At 34.3% G+C, this 21,215-nt stretch overlaps 2 protein-coding genes across 3 annotated transcripts in view; both read right to left on the reverse strand.

Moving 5' to 3' along the window:
• Nucleotides 1–5: 5 nt before the first annotated feature.
• On the reverse strand, nucleotides 6–9,775 carry LOC109601394 (uncharacterized). Its single transcript, XM_020017635.2, has 11 exons — nucleotides 9,530–9,775; nucleotides 9,343–9,479; nucleotides 8,977–9,290; nucleotides 8,562–8,918; nucleotides 8,338–8,505; nucleotides 8,057–8,283; nucleotides 7,043–7,429; nucleotides 6,471–6,992; nucleotides 5,669–6,416; nucleotides 5,204–5,602; nucleotides 6–2,879 (listed from the first exon to the last, which is right to left on the reverse strand). Exons 1-11 carry the CDS (start codon nucleotides 9,658–9,660, stop codon nucleotides 1,617–1,619), a joined length of 4,653 nt encoding a protein of 1,550 aa, XP_019873194.2. The 5' UTR covers nucleotides 9,661–9,775; the 3' UTR covers nucleotides 6–1,616.
• Nucleotides 9,776–10,380: 605 nt separating this feature from the next.
• LOC109601390 (MICAL-like protein 1) overlaps nucleotides 10,381–21,215 on the reverse strand; it is a 61,269-nt gene continuing 50,434 nt past the window's right edge. For both annotated transcript variants that reach the window (XM_020017632.2, XM_049967173.1), the window contains 7 exons: nucleotides 17,665–17,756; nucleotides 14,135–15,513; nucleotides 11,723–11,918; nucleotides 11,455–11,668; nucleotides 11,051–11,402; nucleotides 10,866–10,991; nucleotides 10,381–10,808 (listed from right to left, as the gene is read on the reverse strand). In XM_020017632.2, coding sequence (XP_019873191.2) covers nucleotides 10,451–10,808; nucleotides 10,866–10,991; nucleotides 11,051–11,402; nucleotides 11,455–11,668; nucleotides 11,723–11,918; nucleotides 14,135–15,513; nucleotides 17,665–17,756 — 2,717 coding nt within the window. In that variant the 3' untranslated portion in view covers nucleotides 10,381–10,450. The remainder of the gene's footprint in view (nucleotides 10,809–10,865; nucleotides 10,992–11,050; nucleotides 11,403–11,454; nucleotides 11,669–11,722; nucleotides 11,919–14,134; nucleotides 15,514–17,664; nucleotides 17,757–21,215) is intronic.

A 21,215-nucleotide genomic window follows, 5' to 3' on the forward strand; every position in this document is an offset into this window, starting at 1 on the left:
CTTGCTGGGTTTTACCATTTATTAATTTTTAAAAAATACACATGTAACATATATATGTACCATAACAAAACCACTAAACAGGTACAAAATGTAAAACAATAAAATAAATATGTAGGATAATAAAAGCCGCAAAAATTGGTGTTTGAACAGTCAATAATTATTTGCACTTAAGACTAGAACTGTAGAAAATCACTCAATAAAAATGATTTTATTTCACCACTGAAATTTAGTCCATCGTTGTAATTTGTATAGAAAAAACAGGAAAGACTAAATCAAATTTATTGGAGATATCCTAATCTTTGCACAAACGAAAATAAGCGAAATCTGCTCGTCTATAATATAGCTAATGGGCAAGAACTTTACTATAATATAATTGTGTCCACTATAACAGCTATATTATTAAAAGTATTGCGTAATTTTTGTAGTATTACATTACATAAAAATATTGTTCTACAATTTCAAATATATAATGATCCAATAGAGTATTTTATGATTCAATACTAGCAATCCTGAAATATAACATATTGATTGCATATAACAAGAAGTTTTTTGTTCAAATCGCCTCCGACTTAATCTATCACTTGAAATATGATGTAGTCAATTCTTAGGTCTAGTTTGGGAAATAGTTGTGCATTAATAATTCTATTATAATTGTGAATTATGAATATGTATCAAGCCCTGAGGGAGGAGAAATCCGAACAATTTAATTTTAACAGCTTACAGGTATTACATCATATTTCTCATCATAACTACACACAACCGCAATGTCTAGGGATAATTTAGTTTTTGGTTTCAAAATATAGACAATGTAGTCAATTATTTCCTTCTTTGATAATTTTTTTAATTCTCCCCCAGTCAGTACTGCTAATTAACTATGGACGAACATATTTATCTAGAGAAAAGAAATGATATGGACACCGGGTCTTTTGGAGGGTGGCATGAATAAAACTCGGATTGCTGTGGAAATGGGGAGTACTCAAAGTGTGTTTTCATCATTATTTTCGTTATGGTCTGGGAACGAATCAGTATCAGAGGATGAACCGATCTCATTTTGCTGCAAAACTTTTTGACGGGTAGATCATACGTGGATCAGATTCATCAACATCAATTGTCCTTCCATATGTAGCAGCGATTAAACCCAACTTTGTTCACATGAATGATAATGCCAGACCTCACACTTTAAGGATTGTAATGGAATTTTTGGAAAATAACATTATTGATGTGTCACCATGGCCAGTATAGTCCCTAAACTGAACCCCATCAAGCATATGTGGAAAGGCCACATATTTTTTAAATATTCGTTCTTTTTAATAAACTTTTGTTAGCAGCTTTTTCAGTTGTTTCAATATTCCAGTTCTCAATTTTATGTATTCATATTTAAACTAAATTAAAACCAAAGTTTAAAATAAAATTACCGTATATATTTAAATTATCCCTAGCCATTGCGGTGGTGTCTATTAGCCCTAATAAAAAAACAATCAACAGGAAGACTTAACGTAAGATGTGCATACACTAAACTCCTTTAGTGTAAACGCATCGTTGTAACGCGTCTTACAATCACTAACTTGTATGAGATCGCAAATACTTTGACTAGATTTCACAACGAATTGGAATTTTCACGATTTGTTAACATTCTCTAAAACCATGGAACACAATTGAAGGCAAAACTTGGTGGAAAATTCTTTAAGGAAACAAGCGGAATTCTTCGAGTCATTTTCTTTGATAATCTCGTCATCGTTGTTACCGTAGTTTTTGCAAAACAACAAAATCGACAGGGGGTAAAAGTACTTGTCCATATTTTTCAACAGAACGTTTTCCAAAGCTGCAACTGGTAGATTGTTTGAGAGCCAAAACTCGATACATTTCAACAAAATATTCTGCATCAATATGTGGTTCTCCGTCACATGTACCTTAGTTATGTAAAACTCCACTAAAGTGGAAGCAATTTTAATTACTGTATCTGTAGCAGAATCCACTAGCACACCATCAGTTTCCTTCTGACGGACCGCCTTCTCACTGTCTGCAATCAGTTTGGAAACGCAAGAAATCGGAGGCGAACTCTCGGTGCTGGTCACAGCCTGAACGTATTGTGTCATGTTCTGTCTAATGTCCCCCATTTCGGACATCTCGCAAGGACTTTCGCAGCCTCCCTGGTGCTCCACATCGTCTCCCCATTGCCGGATGCTGTCCAAACTAGAACTAGAACTTAAAATCCTTCCCGGAGACGTACTGGAGCTCATTATTTTTTCCGCTGAACTGGAGTGCAACAACAAATTTCTCTCGTTGAGGTCGTCCTGCAAGCTTTTGAGGACTAGGTCGATTTGTCCGTCGTTGTCGAAGGAATTTTTGGTGGAGCGCAGATTCAGGTTTTGGGCTTTCATATGCTCCTTAAGTGCCATGAGTTGGAAAGCTAGACTGTCGCCGTAGTGACCGTCCAAGAGAGCGATCTTGCTGGCAGCTTGATAATTGCCCATATTGAAGCAATTCGTTAGCAAATTTTCGCTGTCGTACAATCCGTAGTAAAGTTCCAGAGCGTAGTGCAAAGTTTTCTGTCCGAAGTAAACATCCGGACATTGCTGGACTAGGTCCAAGGGGTTGGATGATCGTCTCCTGTTGTCTGGTGTAAATAATACCTTGTTTTCGATTTTACGTATGGCGTAAGTTCTTTGTCGTTTAGACAAAAGTAATTTGTGATCAGAAAAGTTGAAGGTGATGGCCATTGTGGGCAGACCTGGTACTTCTATTGGAATATTATCGGAGTTGGATTGGAGGGTGTTTGGGAATTTGATGTAGCGGCGTGTGTTTTTAAAGACAGCGACTTTACCTTCCATCGAAGCGAAGCGTTTGTTGTTTTCGTCGAAGGGTTTGCCCAGTATTGTCTGAAAAAATATAGTAAATAATTTGCGTTTATTACACTGGTTTATTAATTTCAATTTCTGAGATATAAAAATTATCTTACATATTATAATAGTATAATTTATGAAATTACAATTCGCGTGCAGTGAACAAGAAAATCAAATATATAATAGAAAAATAACTTAGTTACAACTGTGAAAAGTCCGATTTTCATACTTTTATTTTCACTATTTAAATAGTTTTTTCCAACAATTAATACTTTGAACATATGAAGATTTAAATTTTTAATTGACAACTTATTCAATTACATTATTACATTTTAATCCTCAATAGACCAAGATCAAATAAAAATGAGAATGTGATAGAAAGTATTAAAAGACCTTATATATGTTTGTAAACTGATGATAAATAATGTTTTCAAAATAATATCTGCTTCCTGAAAAATATAAATCTGATATTATCAAAAGTTTAATTAAAGTGGATATTTCAAAAGGGCTTTCAAATTATTAAATTGAAAACGAGAAAATACCTAACTTATATATTAGAAGTTTATATACTTTTATAATTTATTTTGAATAAAATTTAATTTCAAGTTTCGACGAAAGTAAGTTTATTCTCAATAAACACCCTGCTAGCTTAAGAACTTTTCAACCCAACTGTTATAATAGAAAAATAACTTTGTTACAACTGTGGAAAGTCAAATTTATATTTATTCATACTTTGATATTCACTATTTAAATAGTTTTTTCCAACAATTATTAATTAGAACAAAATTTACATTTCCACAAAGTAACTTTGATATTTTCATTAGATTTCTCAATTTTACCAATTTTGACTTCAGAAAGTTCATTTTTGCCATATACTTTAATCAATGACCATCCTATAAGGAACCATTATTTATACTCCCAATTTATATACACAGTATTCATTAAAGATAAAATATGATGGACTGGATTTTGATACTTTCTGAAATATTTTTTTTTCCATCAAAACCTTTACAGATAAAGATCTGATAGAAGAAGTAAATATGTTGAATAAACTAATGATTAAAAATATTGGAATTATTTTTTGTTATTGTAACAATACCAGAATTTCGTTTAAAATTCAACATTTGGTTTTAAAGGTTGAAATTTATCGAGTATTAAGGGATAGCTTATTTTATTAGTTTACCAAGAGGAGTTAAATATTTTAACGACATTTGTGAAGAATAATATGAATAAACCAGAATAGTAGTAAACTTTTATAATTTTGGGTTCTTTGACAAACACCTGCAAAATCGCACAATATAATAATAACTATGAATAATTGTTGAACATTATCAATCTCATTTTAACTTTCAGAAATTTAGAGAATAAAAGAGAAATCTTTTTATCGAGTTTTGTTATAGTGAATAAGTAACAGTAACGTAGTTGGTTAATAAATTTATGTTGAATAACTATTTGTTTATAAGTACAAAGATTTTTCCGCTAATTGCATTTAAATTTTTGAATTAATATTCCCATTATTTAATAATAAAGGTAGTCGTTAAAAAAAAGAAAAACCGCTGGAATAAGGGTATCAATTTGAAAGGGCGCCCTTGAAGACAACTATATTGAATAATAAAATCAAATTCTAAAAAAAAAGATTTTTTCTATGCTAGCCTACGAACTTATCAGCCCAACTGTTACTAATATAATTTATGTACATTCATTTCTGTGGGGCATAGGCCCTACAAGACATATACAATGTTTTAGATTAGTGTTTCATAATGAGGAAAACTCTTAAAATAGTTTGGCTACAATAATGTTAAGGGATGAAGATATGTTAATTTTATTGTTTGAAATACTAGTGGTACTTCCAAATGTCATGCTTATATAAAGTTTAGCTTTCACTTGTTACATCAGATTTCACCTAACTTTTTGTGCAGATATCATCAAACTTCTTGTGTAGATTTCACTTATTTGCCAAAATGGTTATCACTTAATTAATTTTGATAATTTAATTTGCTTTTTTTATTTTATTTTCTGTTTTCCTTTTTATTTATTATAAATATAGATAGGATTCTATCCAATATTCCATCATCATATTATGAAAAGCCGTTCCCTTAATTCTCGTAATGAGTCTTTCAAAAACTCTTCAGGTACTATTGGAAAGTCTATTTAATAATTAAAATTACGTAAATGACTAAAAAAGAATTGCATAAAATTTGAACTCAGCTATATTTTCCAATACAATTAATAGTTTCTATATTAGAAGAAAAATAAGATATTCATGTTCAATACATCTAAAATACTCTACATGTATGTAAAATAAAATTTTTTAAGTTAATGTAGCAAATAACTGCTTTATTATTTAGAAATTACATTACCTGTGCCATGGAAGCGTTGCCCCAGGCCAATAATTTCCCGGTATGATCAATTGCCATGGTATAATCCAATCCGCAAGCCACGTGCAAAAATCTCTGCGTGAACAAATTGACGTTGTCCTGGTCCCGCATTTTCGGCGGGCTCAGTTCGTCGTTTTTGTTTTTGCCCCACAGAATCTTGCCGTTGTGCAAAATAGCCGAATGTCTATATCCGACTGAAACCTGCTCGATTGGTCGTTTGTTGATCCCGGAGTACACGTGTACGCTCGCTTTCCACGAATCCGGAGGTTTGAGGCTAAGGCCATTCTGTTGGTTTTTGTTGTTGTTTTTGGATTGGAACAGACGCACCTCTTGAGGACTTGCTCCCCATGTGTATACTTCTTGGTCGGCTCTTATAGCGATCTAAGTTTTTAAAAGAAAGTGTTTTACTTTTTTAAATTACTAATTAAATATAAAATGTACACTTACATTATGGAAATACGCAGTTGACACTTTTTCAATTGGTGTATAAATATCAGGCATCAGCAACACCCAAACAGGGGTGGTCGACTTGTTCGATTCAATTTGGCAACTCTCCAGCTGCCCGAAAATGTTGGACCCAAACCCGAACAGTTTTCCCTCGCATGTCAGTACGAGACTGTGCGCATGTCCGGCTGCAACTTGTTTGATGGGATGTGAGAACGCCATCAACTTCGGATAGTACTGATTGTCACAGTTGCGGTGTCCTAGCTGTCCGTGGATGCCCCAACCCCAAGTGTAGACTTTACCCGAAGACGTGAGGCCCATACTGTGGTACTGACCGGCTGCAATGTCGATGATTTTCTCTTCGGCCAGTGTGTGGAGTATTTGAGGGTAGGGGCTCTCCTGCACGAACTTCCCCAAACCTAATTGTCCGTAGGAGTTAGAACCCCACGCGTACACGCCGTGATCGGTGAGTGCGAGGGTGTGCTTCCTTCCGCACGCGACGCTTAAGACCTTTACTCTTAAATCGCTTAGGGTTTGCACCAGTCTTGGTGGGCTGCTTTGGGTTAAAAGTGGCCCTAGGCCTAGACAACCGGAATTTGATACACCCATCGTGTACACGTTGCTGTTTCTGATCACCGCTGTGTGTTCGTAGCCACAGCTCAACGGATGCAAGTCGGGGAATTGTTTTATTGGCATCTCTTCAATATCATCATCTGGCATTTCGATTTTGTCCAAAAATTCCAATTCGTACCTACATAAAATTTTTTATGAATATCAATCAATTAATCATTGTAATTCAACGTACTTTGCTGTGTCAGTCTTGAAAGTTAAATGCACAAGAACAACAAGGAATGTCTCGATCATGTCTTTGACGGTGAGTACCGCTCGATCAGGGTTTTCAACATCGATAGAGTCGAGTGTAGTATCCAAACTGGATGAGTACTTCTTTCCTCCACTATAGAACACTCTCCCCACTAAAGGCAAAGCACTTGGTTGACTAGGATCGAGCTGCACCGCCAACCGTTGCAGCACATCCAGCGGAAACGAGTCGATGTTCGTACGGATGTACTGGAATATCACCTGTGAACTTTGGGGAATGATTAACAGACTTTGGGTGAGGCACGGTTCGGAAAGTGCCATGAGAAAGTCTCTGTCTGTGGGTCTTGGAGCTCGGGCACTTTGTAAGATTTGTCCGAGTGCCGAAACCACTTCCGGTTGTAACCCTCTACTTTTAGCCAGCAGATTAACAATGTTCCAATGCCCCGCCTGGCAGGCAACGTTCACTGCAAGGATTTGATCGTAGTACTCTTCAAAACATAAAAAATTCCTAAAATAAAATGTTTACAATAATGATTTGGGCAACGTTACAAGTCTTACATAAAGTCTTTGGTATTATTAAGTCTAACAGGTCCCCCAAATCTTAATATCAATTCAGTATACGCCATCACAGCCAAATTTCCAATGTGAATTTTCGTCGGCATCGACATGTCCACTTTGCTGGCGCTCAGACACAAGTGCACGAACTTGAGTAGCGTTCTGCAGTCGGCCGAGACGGCCAGCTTCAGGACGCGTTTCAGCAGGTGGACCTTAGCCTGTTTGTATAAGATTATGCCGGAGTGAAAGGAACCTCGGGACACAAACAAGTCGCCACAACATTCCAGCAGTTGTTGCAGATTTAAGCCGAAGATTATAGATATTTTTTCAGCTTTTTCCAGATTGTTCTCCTCGGTAACATACTCAACAAACTTACGAACCGGTGAACAACTGAAATAATATTCCTACATACAGGATGCCCATAAATTGTACCCACTTCAGGGCAGCAAATTAGAACAGTTAGACAATAAAAAGTTCAAGTTACACCTCAGAGGCTTATTACTTTAAAAGGAGCACTTTTTACAAAATATTTTTTAGAGATCGTTCTAATTTGATACACTAAATTGTCAGTTGTTAGTGTAAATTAAGAACCATTTGTACAAGGTGTTCCTAATTGATTCTTTTTGACTATTATGAGGAGAAATTATAATTAACATGAAATTTATTTTTTTAAAATATAAGATAAAATATTAGTTGTCGTCTTTGTTTCATGGACCACAATATTAAAAATTTGGAAATTTACCACAAATATAGTCATTTCCTTTACATTTAATATACACATATAGAACAAATTTGATATATAATATAGAACATTTTAAAACCAACATCAATTTTGATTTTCATTTAAAATAAATAAGTTACCATTTACAATTTGTTAAAAAATAATTAAACAAAGTAATTATAAAATAAACGTTTAAAAAAAAAATATCCCTATCTTCTAAATATACTCATAACAGCAAAAAATAACTAACTTGGAACACGCTGTATATGGTTTTTGAATTAAATTAAATAGCTTACGCAACGATGAGTTTATAAACGGAATTATTTGTGACGATAACACAGGTGTCGATTCTAGGTTTCCTTATGTTAATATCATCAATAGTTTTTGGTAATTCATAAACTTTATCTTTCTTTTCGTCTTTTTTCCTCAGTCTTACCGATGATAAGTCAACTAACTTAAACACGTGCAAGATTTTCTCGTTAATAACTGTAAAACGTGCCACCAACGCATCGCTATTAAATTCCTAGAACAAGGAATTCATTAACAAGAAAAAAAAAAATATTACTTTAAAACTTACAGAGTCGCCTTCTAGACGACATTCCGAAAGTTGCGAGCTTATAATGGATAAAGTATCACTGTCTTCATTGATTGTATAAATTAATTTGTCAGTTAATAAAAGGTAAGTTGTATTTGGACACAGTTTGTGCACAAACATTGGCGCTGACTCAACATCAACAGCGTGAATCTAAAAACGATACGATTAAATAATTACAGTTGTTACAAATATGTAATTGGAATTACAGTCAGCAAACTGGAAGGCCGATAAAATGCAGAGAACAAGTGTTGATTGCGGGCGTGTTGAGGTGCAAACCACGTGTCGCACAGTCTAGGCAAAGGTTCAGGCCCAGAAGAGTGTTCAGAGTGGGAATGAGAGGATTCGCTGGCACTGTCGCTAGTTTGACTGTCGCGACGAGAGCTTCGCCCCTCACCCGAGAAGCGTTGTCTTAGCAATTGAAGCTTGTCGGCACCCAGCTGACGCAAGTTGGAGAGGCGAGATTTGTTGTTGTCGTCTGCGTTTGAAGTTTCTGGTGGCCAGAGGTAGCCAGTGTTGTGGTGTTCCAAAATTAAACGCCATTGTTGTCCACTTATACCATTTATCTGGGTTGTATGTAGTTAATTAATATTTAATAATGAGTTAGTAATAAACTTGACTCACCAGCAATGAAACTGTGTCTAAACTGTTATCTTGGCACAGACACAACTGCTTGACACTTTCAGTAATTGTGCAACAACCTAAATACCTTCCATCGGTGAGACTGATTAATACAATTGCTCCATTTTCATAACCAACCAAAGCATTCTGATTGCTGTCTAATGTCTGCCACCAAACAATACTTGTGGGTAAAACATTGGGAGTTAAATTGTGCTTATGGAAATGCGTTACGTCGTTTAACGACCATTTACAGTCAATTTTTTGTTTTTTGTCCACTAAACTTAATGCAGGAATTATGTATAGAGAACCATCGACAGCTACAATTTATTATTAAGAAAAACTGCTCTTTAAAAATGTTTATTAACATACAAATAACTAATAGCCAAGTTGCAGAGGGGTCAAAACAAACAGCCTGAATCACCTTATTCCTATCAGAAAACCAAGGAACTCTTTTAACAATTGGAACCATTTCACCATAAGTGTAGTGCAATACAACCTCTCCATCACTACAAAACAACAATTACTAACAATAACCACCATTAAACAATTGGTATACCTAGTAATAATTGCTAATAACTGTTTAACACCACTTTCAATTCGAGCACACAACCTAATATTAATATTTTGCAAAATGCACTGCAATTCGAATATGTTTTGTGCAAATGGTTGTTCAGCTGGTTCCGACATTTTTGATCACTTGTAATTTTTGTCCAGTCTACATTTCTAAATAATTGTTTATGTTTAACAATTTAAACAAATGGTTTTTAGAGACTGCATTTTTGACATCTGACAAATTGGAAATAACTGCAGTGTTGCTCTATATTTTCCCCGTATTAATCGATAATTCCCATTTCTAAATGACTTGCAATTATATATACTTAAAATTTTTTTCATGTTGGTTTATTGAGTAACTTTTATACTTTTGTAGTTTTTAAATTGTTTAAAAATTTATTAAAATGTACGTTATTAATTTTCCCAATAGGTGACTTGAAACAAGTTTGGCAACGTCGCATTCTACTTCATTTACATTTAAATTATTTAATATCTTCCAGAATTCCTTTACATATAGTTTTTATCTATTTAGGTTTGTAAATAAAACGTTTATTATTATGAAACTATATTTATTTAGGTACCAAAAACAAGGTTCAATTGTTAACAATTTTCTACATTTAACAAATTAATTATTTTCTTTATATTTCCCCAAAATGTAAAACATTTCATTAGAAAAATGTTAGGTATGTATTAATATATTGTGTTTACTACTTTTGTTGTTTAATTTAAAGTTGTAATGAGGCTTATTTGTATCAATTATTTTAGGATAAATCTTATACAAAGACAGGAAAAATTCTTGTTTTTGTTTTTTTAAATTTTTAATATTCAACGTTATAATAATGAAAAACCACAAAATAAAAGTAAAAAAATATATTTCTAACATAACGCACAGCATCAATTTATATAACAATCTAATCAAAATAAATCAATATTTGAACGCAGACTTCTTCTTTTTATCCTTGTCTCTCCCCAACGTGCTCGCGGAAGGAGTCTCGCTCTCGTCCACGTCCTTATCCATATCCGGCTTCTTCTTCTTATCCTTGTCCTTTAGTATGTGCAGTTTCTCCTTGATTTTTTCCTTTGCCGACTTATGTTTCTTTTTCTCCTTTTTCTCCTTATGTTTGTCAACAATAGTAGTTTTCTCAACTTTTTCCTCGTCCCCACGTTTCATCATATATAAGTTCATCTGACTGTTTATACTGTCATCTTCTTGAGCCTCTCTCAGTCGATCCATTTCTAAAATTTCGATGATTTCGTTTCTTCTTTCCACAATTTTCACCAATCTGCAAATTAAAACATTTAAATAATATATCCAACGATTCCATTATTGATTTATTTACCTATTAATTAACTCTTCTTCTCTAGCTTTATCAGACTCTTCTTTTGTGGATTCAGGTTGAAGCATTAAACACCGTATCTGATATTCCACGTCAGCGTGTTCTTCCTCCAGTCTTTGTTGTCGACGTCTAATAACACAAATAAAATCAGTCGTCATTTAAAAGCACGACAAACAATTCCTACTTACAAGTACATTAACTCCGTTTGTTTTCTAAACAATTCATTCTTCTCGTTGACTAATTCAAACAGTTGCAATATGAGATCTTCCACTTCGATCGGGAGAACTTCATCGGGATTGGTGTTGTTCTCACTTCGCTCTCTGATCATTTGTTCTATCATCACGCCCTGTTTTTCCAACCCCTGTTGTTGGATCTCGATAATTTCCAACTCGCGTTTGATTTCTCCCATTGGTAAGGCTTTAATGGTTCTTCGCTGCGGTATTGGACGTTGCGGGGCTGGACCCTTTCTCCTCTTCCATTGTCCGTAAGTACTTTTGTTTGGAGTCGAGTAAGTGCTGGAGTTTTCGCTGGAACTTGTTCCTAAAATGTGGAATTTAAATATAAAATGGTACTAAAAGGAATTAATACTCACTATGTAAGCTAAGGTTCTGGCTCTGTCTGTTGCGGTTCATGTCATCTTTTTGAGTTTTTTCCAAGTCTAAATCATCTGCTGGTTCGTGTGGTACAGCGGACACGGAAAACGATACGGTGTTGTCTTTTTTGGGCTCACATGGTGTTGATGTGCCAGGCGGTGGGGGCGCCCTTTTCGCCTTTCTATTCTTGGGCGTCATTCTCGGAGAAGGCGCCTACAAATCACCACCATCAATCATCGTCATAACAAACAAAAGTTCGGTACTTACAGTACTAGGAGTAGGACTAGAAGTTATGGAACTGTTGGATGCATCATCCTTAATTATGGTAGGCGGCTTCGGTGCGGGCTTCTTTTTTCTAAGCGTCGATTGTCCGGGATCCACCAGGGAATTCACGGAACCCGCGTGACTCGAGGACGTTGGTGTACTGGTGCCGCTTTCATACCTAGATTTGGGCTCCAGGGTCCTAGTGACACGATACTTCAACATTAGCCGTGCATCGGAAACGTGACTCAAATTTAAAAGTGAATTAATGGCAGAACTGTGTCTGGCCGTGCCCACATGGGAAGGAAGGTAGTTTAATTGTATCGCAGAATGATTGTGGTGTGTAGACAGTTAGAGGAACTGTCCATGCATAATAAACGGGTCAGTGACACATCGCGGCAAAACAAACACCAGAAGGGTTGTGTCGCCATAAACTAGTATTTCTTGTAGGCGCATGTTGGTAACTGTTCATGAATGTTTTGCGGTAAAAAATGGAAACGAAGTAAATAAGGCATTATTTGGTACAACGATAATTATTCTCCTAATTGATTCAACAAGATTAACCTTTTACAGTTCAGTAATCTGAATGAGATTATAATATATGGTAGTCAGTTCAATGACATAGCTAAAAGAATTTGAAAACTAGTGTAAATGTAAAAAATAAAGAAAAATTAAAATCTAAATATAATAAAGCTTCTTTGGATTAGCTTCAGTTATAACTTACAATCAAAATATATCTTATTCGAAGTGCTAGAACTCTTCTACAATTTAAATAAAACCAAATATATAAAATGCAACCATTTATTTCGCTTGTAAATTAATGTAATAGTAATTAATTAATTTTTTAGGATTAAAAGGGTGAATGAAAGTGTGCCATTGTCATGCAACTGGTCTATCAACTTGGTAGGAAATTTAACACAGTTGTCTTTGTCCAAAGCTTCATTATAATACGTAGGAAAGTACTGGCAAGTTCCAGATGCGCCAACCTTCTTCTTTTCATCCTTGCGCCAAAAAGTAATATTGTAATCGTATACACAACCCACGTGTTGGGATAGTGCATAAACACCTATTTGAAACTCGATTTGCCGTTTCATAAAACAAACCAGGAATAGCTGCCCGTCCACTTTGACGACATACCTCCATCTGCCTTGTTGGTCATACTCATTGAAGCTATCTAGTCGTTTTGAATCATCGAACAATTCGTGGTTTTCAGCTACATGTTTCTCCATGTCGTAATAAGAACCGATGAATAAACAACCACGTCCGTAACATATTAAGGGACAATGTATGGGGGAGTATTGGCAGTTTTTCTCGTGTTCTTCGATAACTCTACCAGAGTCCTCATAAAGGCACCCCGAATCCATATAACGACAGGGGAATCTCAATACTCCGTGCAACTGTTCCAACTGTAAATTACGGACAGGCATTCGGACGTCTCTGCACTCGGGACAACATTGCGTCCGTGCGAAGCAATTATTGCAATAGCAATGACCATTATAACACATCTTAATTGGCGGACGCATGAACTGATAGCACACTTTGCACTCAAATTCGGCGATTATATCAGAATCAAACCTTGAAATCATGTTTTATACTTCCAGTCACTTTGACACAAGTAAAAATTACAATCACAATATAGTTACTAGTTTAATCCAGGATGTGATAGTTCCTTCGTTGTGATATCTTAACCGGCGAGGTTAAGAATGAGTGTGCGTATGTAATTACAGGACTGTCTGACTGACTGATCTATCTATACAGGCTGACTCGACGGGAAAGACACGAAGTAATTAATTAATCGTAGACCTCTTTGATTAAGTGCTCAAAAATTGACCAGTGGTTCAATTTTCGCTTCATTTCTGTTGGTATCTCGATTGTCTACATAATGTACATATACATAATTACGGTTTTCATTATGAAGACAATAGTTTTGATAATATTAGGAGCAGTACCATGAACAGTTACCAAGAAGAAATTAACAAATTAAGGGCGGCGTTGACTAGAAAAGGAATCATACTCTCTATAAAAGGGAATCTGTAAAAAAAGGATCATATTTTCGGGAGACTCTAACTATGGTCATAATATAGTGGAAACATGTTTCAGAAAATGACACCAACTGTGTCTTGTTACATATTTAAGCTTTGACATGACATATTTCATGTATCAAAATATACTTCATTCCTTGAGTTATTTGCTGTACAAACATAGTAGAAAATGACCCAAGTTTGGCCACTAATATCTTTGTTATTAAAGAATATTACGACTCTGTCATGTCAAAGATCAAACATTTATTAATCTACACCCAAAATTTGATTTAGATTGTTTGCTTAGCTTTTGAGTTTTGTTCTAAATCGTCGAAAGCGTTTATATAGGGAATTTAACACAGGAAGACGCCGTTCTTTAGCAAATAAAAGATCTTACCTCACTGAGCTTCTGGGAGAAGGAACAGGTTTCTTGAGATTCTCCTCTTCTTCTTCCTCGCCATCGGTCCAAAATGGATTAAGGGTGATTCTTTCGGGTTTGATGACTTTTTTTTTAATCTCCACTGGTTCTTCCTCATCCTCCTCATCGCCGAAAGGATTCAAACTGGTGTTTTGTGGCTTGGGGTCGTCTACAGTGGTGGCAGATTGGTCTGCTGGTAAGTCATCGTCGCCGAAAGGGTTCAGATCTTCCGGATACGATTCCTGCTTTTTAACTTTCTTCTTTTTACGTGGTTTTGGGACGACTGGCACACTATTGACGTCGTCTTGTTTTATTGGCTCTGGAAGTGCCGGTACCACGTCGTTCTTGTCCTCTACTTCTTCTACTAAAGGCACTGGTTTGTCCTCTACTACCTCTTCAATTTCTACAGTGTTATCTAAATTTTTTTCAGTTATTTCAGGCTTTTCTTCAATGTCTTCTTGTACAATGGGTTGTTCTACTTTTTCTTCCCCTTTGGAAGTGGTTTCCAGCTCTTCTTTTATCTGTGTTTCCGGCTCATCTTTTATAATTTCTATGTCAGGAGATTTATCATTTGATGTTTCATATTCGGCCACAAACTCAACACTGTCATTTAAAGATAGTTTGGTTTCGGACACAAACACAACACTGCCATCTGAACTAACGATGCTGTCGTTCTTATCATTTACTTTGTCGGATACAAATTCAGTAATAATGATGCTGTCAGGCTTATCCGGGGTCATAAGCTTCTTATCATCTTCTATTGGAATATCGTGAGAATCTTCTTTGGTAACAACATCTTTAACTAACTTATCCTCTAAACTATCACTAACAATATGTACACTTGCAGTAGGAAAACCACTATCATTGTCCGCGTTGCTTTTCTCCACCTCACACGTTCCCGAATCGAAATCGTTCAATTGACTGTCCAGGAACAAATTCCTGGCCCTACTAAACGCCGAATTACTAGTGTTATTGTCCTTTTCTAGATCGCGTTCGAACTGAGAACTGTACGGATCGTCGACGACGTACTTGGTCTGGATCAGGGCGGATTTCTCCTCATCGCTCATGGAACGGCTGAGCACAGACTTCTCCACGTCCAAGTTCAGTCGCATGCACTTGTCCTGCTCCGAGGTGGGACGAGACTTCTCCTCGTCCGGGCACACCTCGCAGCAGAACTCGTTGTTCTCCGTTTCGTAGTAGTTGGCCAGGGTGAGCTGCGAATCGCAGCGCGCACAACGGAAACACGTACGGTGATAGAGCAGTTTTCCTACGTTCAAACGTTCAGCTATGAATACTGGTAGAGCACATTTGGCACAGGTTTCCCTTCGCAATCGACCTATGCCCGTGTATGCGGTTATCTAAAAGGAAACAACGATTTTAGATTACAATTAACGGGTTTTTACCACCAAGTTGTTCGTGTAGCATTGTTGTTAATGTGACGGAATGATAATGGAAGAAATTACCTTCAGCAAAATATTTCGGGCTTATACTGGCCTATTATGTCCAGACTTTCTTCCTATGAAAACAAACAGTGTGGGTTAAAGCATAACAAAGCATGACATAAACAATTGTATTTTTGTGCAATGCAACGTTATTATAATCGGCATGCATTGTATTTAATTGATTTCAATTTTGGTGAAAAATTGTGTAAATGAATATGCAGTGAAATGCGATTTACTATTAATTTAAGTTGTTATCGTCCTTTCAATGTGCAACAACAACACATGGTTGTTTTTGGAAATAACACATTTATGTCGTTAAAGGCAAATGGATGTAGTTTAATGGTAAACGGACATAGATTTCCTTCTTTTGCGAAGATAAAACTAATTAGCGTCGAGGAAAGTGGTGAAAAGGCTTTTGGAGAAAGCAATAACTGTTTTCATCGATATAAAAATGTTTACTGACCATTTAGCAAGCATGAAATGTGAATGTTTTACAATTCAATCTTGCAATTATTAAAAAAAAGAATAATTACTTTAACCACCAAAAGTGGTATTTTTAAGTATCAACCAAATAAGTGGAAAAATTTTTGTAGGATACAGCATTAAAGTAATTTTCTCTTTTTTACTAAAACATTTAACAGGTAATAATTAATTTCAAAGTCAATATAAAGTGTGTTAAAACGATGAAAACTTACACCATTACTTTTTTTAAAAAACCACATAACATGAAATGTGTAATAAACATGAGTAATTTGATTTTATGTTCTAATAACTAAAACTAAAGGAACAAATCTACTATAGTAGTTACTCAGCTAACATTAACTGGGTGACTTAAATTTGGAAAGCAACTAATAATAATGTCCTATTCTACCTTTTAACACCCTACAGTTTTCTTTATTAAAATACAATGGAACAATTATGTGTCAAAACAATCCATTATAAAATATTGTATGTACAATGAACAAACCTATGATTATAATAATACATATACAAATACTTTTTAACCTAACCCACACTGTTTATTGTAAATTGTTTAGTGCAACTCGATAGCTTATAAAAAAACAACACACGTACACAAAACACAAAAGAAAAACACACATATAGAAAGCAAGCAAGCAAGCAAGCAAGCAAGCGAACCCACACAACAACGGCAAAAGCTCAAGAGAAGACGCGCCCGGAGTGACTTAGAGAGCAGGGCGATTATGATAATTGGGATTAATGATTTTTAATGGCTGGAGGTTACATTAAACCACACACATTATACATATTATAATTGATATTAAGCATAATTGAATCGGAGGTGCACCATACTTGGATCGGGTTCAAGTATAATTGCATCGCAATTACGCCAGCGGATTTAATTTAATTGTTTTCAGTTGCGTCATCTCCAATGAAATTTATTTTTGGACTGGCTGAATTTGCTGAATTTTAGTTGTTATATGTATAATGTGCATGTTGATTGTAACCACCCTTCGTACAATTTACAAAAGAATGTGCATGCAACTGACAGGATGAAAATGTTAATTCGTGTGTAAATACAAGACTCATGCAAGTGAAAAAACTAAATTTCCATAATAATAAAAGCATGCAAAACGACTTTAGTGTGAAACTAAATCTGAGGCAAAATGTGGAAACAAGTATGGAGTTTCTGCTGCACCACACGTAACATAATGACGTTGTGCATGCTGTAACTTAAGAAGGTACAGGAAAGAACCGACCAGAAGACCCAAAAGCATGTGAAATAAAAATGAGGTGTTAATTTGTACTTATTTAACAGTGTGGTAGACGAAAAAATAAACTAACAAATCTACGACTATGACAATAATAATAATGTTACGTCGAATTATTGATGTACACCATTTTTTTTTGTTTCAGAAGAGAACGCATTTCACACCAATTTCACCAAAAAAAAAAAAAATAAATAAATAAAACATAACAAAAATGGATCAAGCGCAAAATAAACAGAACATTGCACAAAAATATGAACATGAAAAGCTGATCGGATCACAAAAATGTTTTTTGTGGTACGATCGCAATTACATCTACAACAACCCGAGCAGTACTCACCTTTGTCGGGGGACTTGTGGAGGCCGGCGATACGATGCCGTGGTCTGTGGCGGTTTGGGGCCTTTTTGCTGGAATTTTCGTGGCGCCTGAGCCTGCAAAGATTACACGAACTGTAAATCACCGCGACAAAAAAAAATAAGTACTCTAAAATAGACTGTGAGTTTGGGTCAGTGACGGCGACCAACGTCGAGATGTTTGGGTTTTTTAAGTCTGACGTCAGATTTATCCGAAATGCACGGCTATAAATAAATTTATTGGATGTATATAATTATGTACACAGGCTAACAAAATGACAATTTTTCTGATTGCTGGTTTAAAAAATGTTTGTTGAAGATGGATAGTGGTTATTGTATAAAATTCTGTAAATGGCATAAATAGAAAAATAATAATATCTTCCGAGGTCAAATAATATTACTATGTGTACATTTTTGATAATGTTTAGGTTAAAATACTGAAATAAAACATGACATTCACCCGAAAACATATTTCTGACCATTTAGAATAGGGCTTATTTAGCACTTTGGCATTCATTTGAGACATAGACAAATCTCGTATGTAAAACATGTGCTGAACATTAACGACAGTAAACTTAAGGAAAGGAACGGTGCTTAAATTTTGGCGTATTAATTAATTGGAATAATCATAAACTATCACCAATGACTGGTATTTTTCCCACGTAAATATCAATATATTAATATGAACAATAGTTAGAAATTCAAATTCAATAATAAGACTCACACTGCTTTTTAAAAAATACCTATTTTACACAACACAATTCTTCTTATGCTTTTGGAAGAAGGTTCAAAAACGTCAACGTAAAATGAAGAAGACAATTATTACTTAAGTCCAGATAAAACTTTTCAGTTATAAATAATAAATGTACAGCATCTGGCAAAATATTGCTTATACCAATAGAAAGGTATTTATATATTCAATTTGATTATGCTAAAACATATATAGTATTTCATTGAAAATAATAAAGTTATTGATGTTTTAATATGTACAAAATAAAATGTAAATACGAACACCCTGAATAAAATTGAGTATTTATAATGTCTTCTTATAGAATGATCTTTGGTGTATTTAAATGCCAAAAATTAATTATTTGCTCCAAAATTTCTGACTTTACAGACATATTAGTTAAACCATCAATCTATGAAAATTTTTGAAAAAGAAAAGTTAAAAACTATTGGGTACGATACAGCCAATTTATTTACAATTTAAAAATATCCATTGGAAATAACAAGTAAATATTTAATACTGTAATTTTTGTTATGTATTTTAACTGTGAATTGAAAAATAGTTCTGATAAACCAATTTAATGGATGTTTTGGATTTTGGATTCAAAAATTACCTACAAGTAGTTAAAAAAGTGTGTCATAGATGAGAATAATAAGAATTTAAGAGTGTCGCAATAACAGAATGACAAAATTTTATCACTATAGCACAAAAACATCTACGACCAATAAAGAAAATAGTGACTTTGACTTATATTTAACAATTCCTTAACATTTTAATCAGCAACTACTGATTTATCTCATATCTTCTCAAAGAAGTCTTTCGAATTACTTATGTCCAAATTAAACTTTTCAGTTATAAGTAATAAATGTACAGCTCTTGGAAAAAGATTGCTTTTACCAATCGAAAGGTATACAAACATTCAATTTAATTATGTTAAGATATACGTGGTGTCCCATTGAAAATAACAAAATTATAGATATTTTAAGACAGTACAAGCAAAAACATAAATAAAGAAAACTATGTATAAAATTTAGGAATATTTATAGGACTTCTTGTAGGATGATCCTTAGTTCACTTAAATGCAAAATATTAATTTTTTGTCCCGAAATTGCTAACTTTACAGACATTTCAGTCAGACCATTAATAATCCGTGAAATTTTTTGAAAAATTTAACTCAGAAACTTTTCGGTTTAGGTATAATAGGTCATAGTATAACTAACCATTATAATTACAATTCAAAAATATCCATTGAAAATAACAAAATTGATGGATTAAAATAAATTACAAAAATGGTTAAATAATTAAAAATTTCAAATCAATACTTTTTTCTATAAACGAAGAAAAACTTTTTGAAATAAATATTTAATTCTGTAATTTCTCTTCATGTTTTGCATTCTGCACTGAAAAATTACCCAGGGGTAGAAACAAGGGTCATGTATGAGAATAAGAAGGGTTTGAGATTGTTGCAATAACAGAAAATTTCGCCACCCCCAACCAAATTAAATACTCTAAGCAATTTATGGGAAAGAGACCGAGCCTAAAATATGCCATACCAATTATTACAAAGGGAACATAAACTATCACACAATTACTTTTTTTCTTGTAAATATCAAAAATTATTAATATAAATATAAATATCTAGTTTCAGAAATATGACCTGCACCCCATTCTGAAGAAATACCCATTCCATACATCAGCATTTTTCTTGTTCTTTTAGAAGATGATACAAAAATATCAACGCCCAATAAAGAACACTGTGACTTTGAGTTAGATTTAACAATTCCCCAACATTTTAGTCAGTAACTAAAGACTGTCTGGATTAAAATATTTTTCAGTTATAAGTAATAAATAAGCTCCTAGCAAAAGATTACTTATAACAATGGAAAGGTATTTAAATATTCAATTTTCATTGAAAATATCAAAGTTTAGATGTTTTAAGATGAACAAATAGAGTGAATAACGAAAAGTTTAGGAGTATTTATAACTTCTTATAGGATGATTTTTGGTTCACATTGACGCCAAAAATTGGTAACTTTACAGACATTTTAATTAGGCCATCAATAATCTGTGAAAATTTTTGAAAAAAATATTCATTGACAATAACAAAGTTTATGGCTTAAAATAAATTAAAAAAGCAGTTAACTTTAACTGTGAGTTGAAAACTAGTTTCGATAAAATAATCTAATAAATATTTTGGATTCAGCACTCAAAAATTACTTAGAAGTAGTCAAAAAGGAGTGTCACAGATCGGAATAAGAAGAGTTTAAGAGTGTCGCAATAACAAAACGATAAAATTTCACCACCCACAATCGAATTAGGTACACCAAACAAGGAAGCAATGCTCAGGAAATCTTCATTGTTCCTCAGTTAATCGATTGCAAAACACAAACAAAACAATTAACATCCATGTACACACAAGAATTTCATAAACCAATAAACACAGGTGGATCGTACCATTGTACAATTAACACGTGATTATGGGTTGTACAGTCTCTAAAATTAATCACGTCTCCAATTAGCGTCCATTTGTCGAAAGTACTATTATACGTTGGTATATTTCGCACGCAGGAAATGCCTTATTACACGATTGAGTAATTAAATTGAGATCGATGGTTGTGCGAAACAGTATTGGGAACGGTTCCTCTTATGCAATCCTCTGATACAACAACAGACAGGAAATTGATTCTGCTTTGATCTATGGTACGAAGGTTAATTATCGTACAATTATGAGGATGCAAATACGAGAAGTTTTTAACAGCTGCGTTTGTGTAACGAATAAACCAGACGCACTTTCGATTTCAAATCGGGGC

The sequence above is a fragment of the Aethina tumida genome, chromosome 5 (genome assembly GCF_024364675.1).
Source record: "Aethina tumida isolate Nest 87 chromosome 5, icAetTumi1.1, whole genome shotgun sequence".
Lineage (NCBI taxonomy): Eukaryota > Metazoa > Arthropoda > Insecta > Coleoptera > Nitidulidae > Aethina > Aethina tumida.

Coding starts and splice junctions, on each gene's coding strand:
- LOC109601394 (XM_020017635.2), bottom strand. CDS start 9,660: ATGTCGGAACCAGCTGAACAACCATTTGCACAAAACATATTCGAATTG. Junction 9,291..9,342: donor AACTTGGCTATTAGTTATTT/GTATGTTAATAA, acceptor AATAAATTGTAG/CTGTCGATGGTTCTCTATAC. Junction 7,430..8,056: donor GTTTATAAACTCATCGTTGC/GTAAGCTATTTA, acceptor ATATTATTTCAG/TTGTTCACCGGTTCGTAAGT.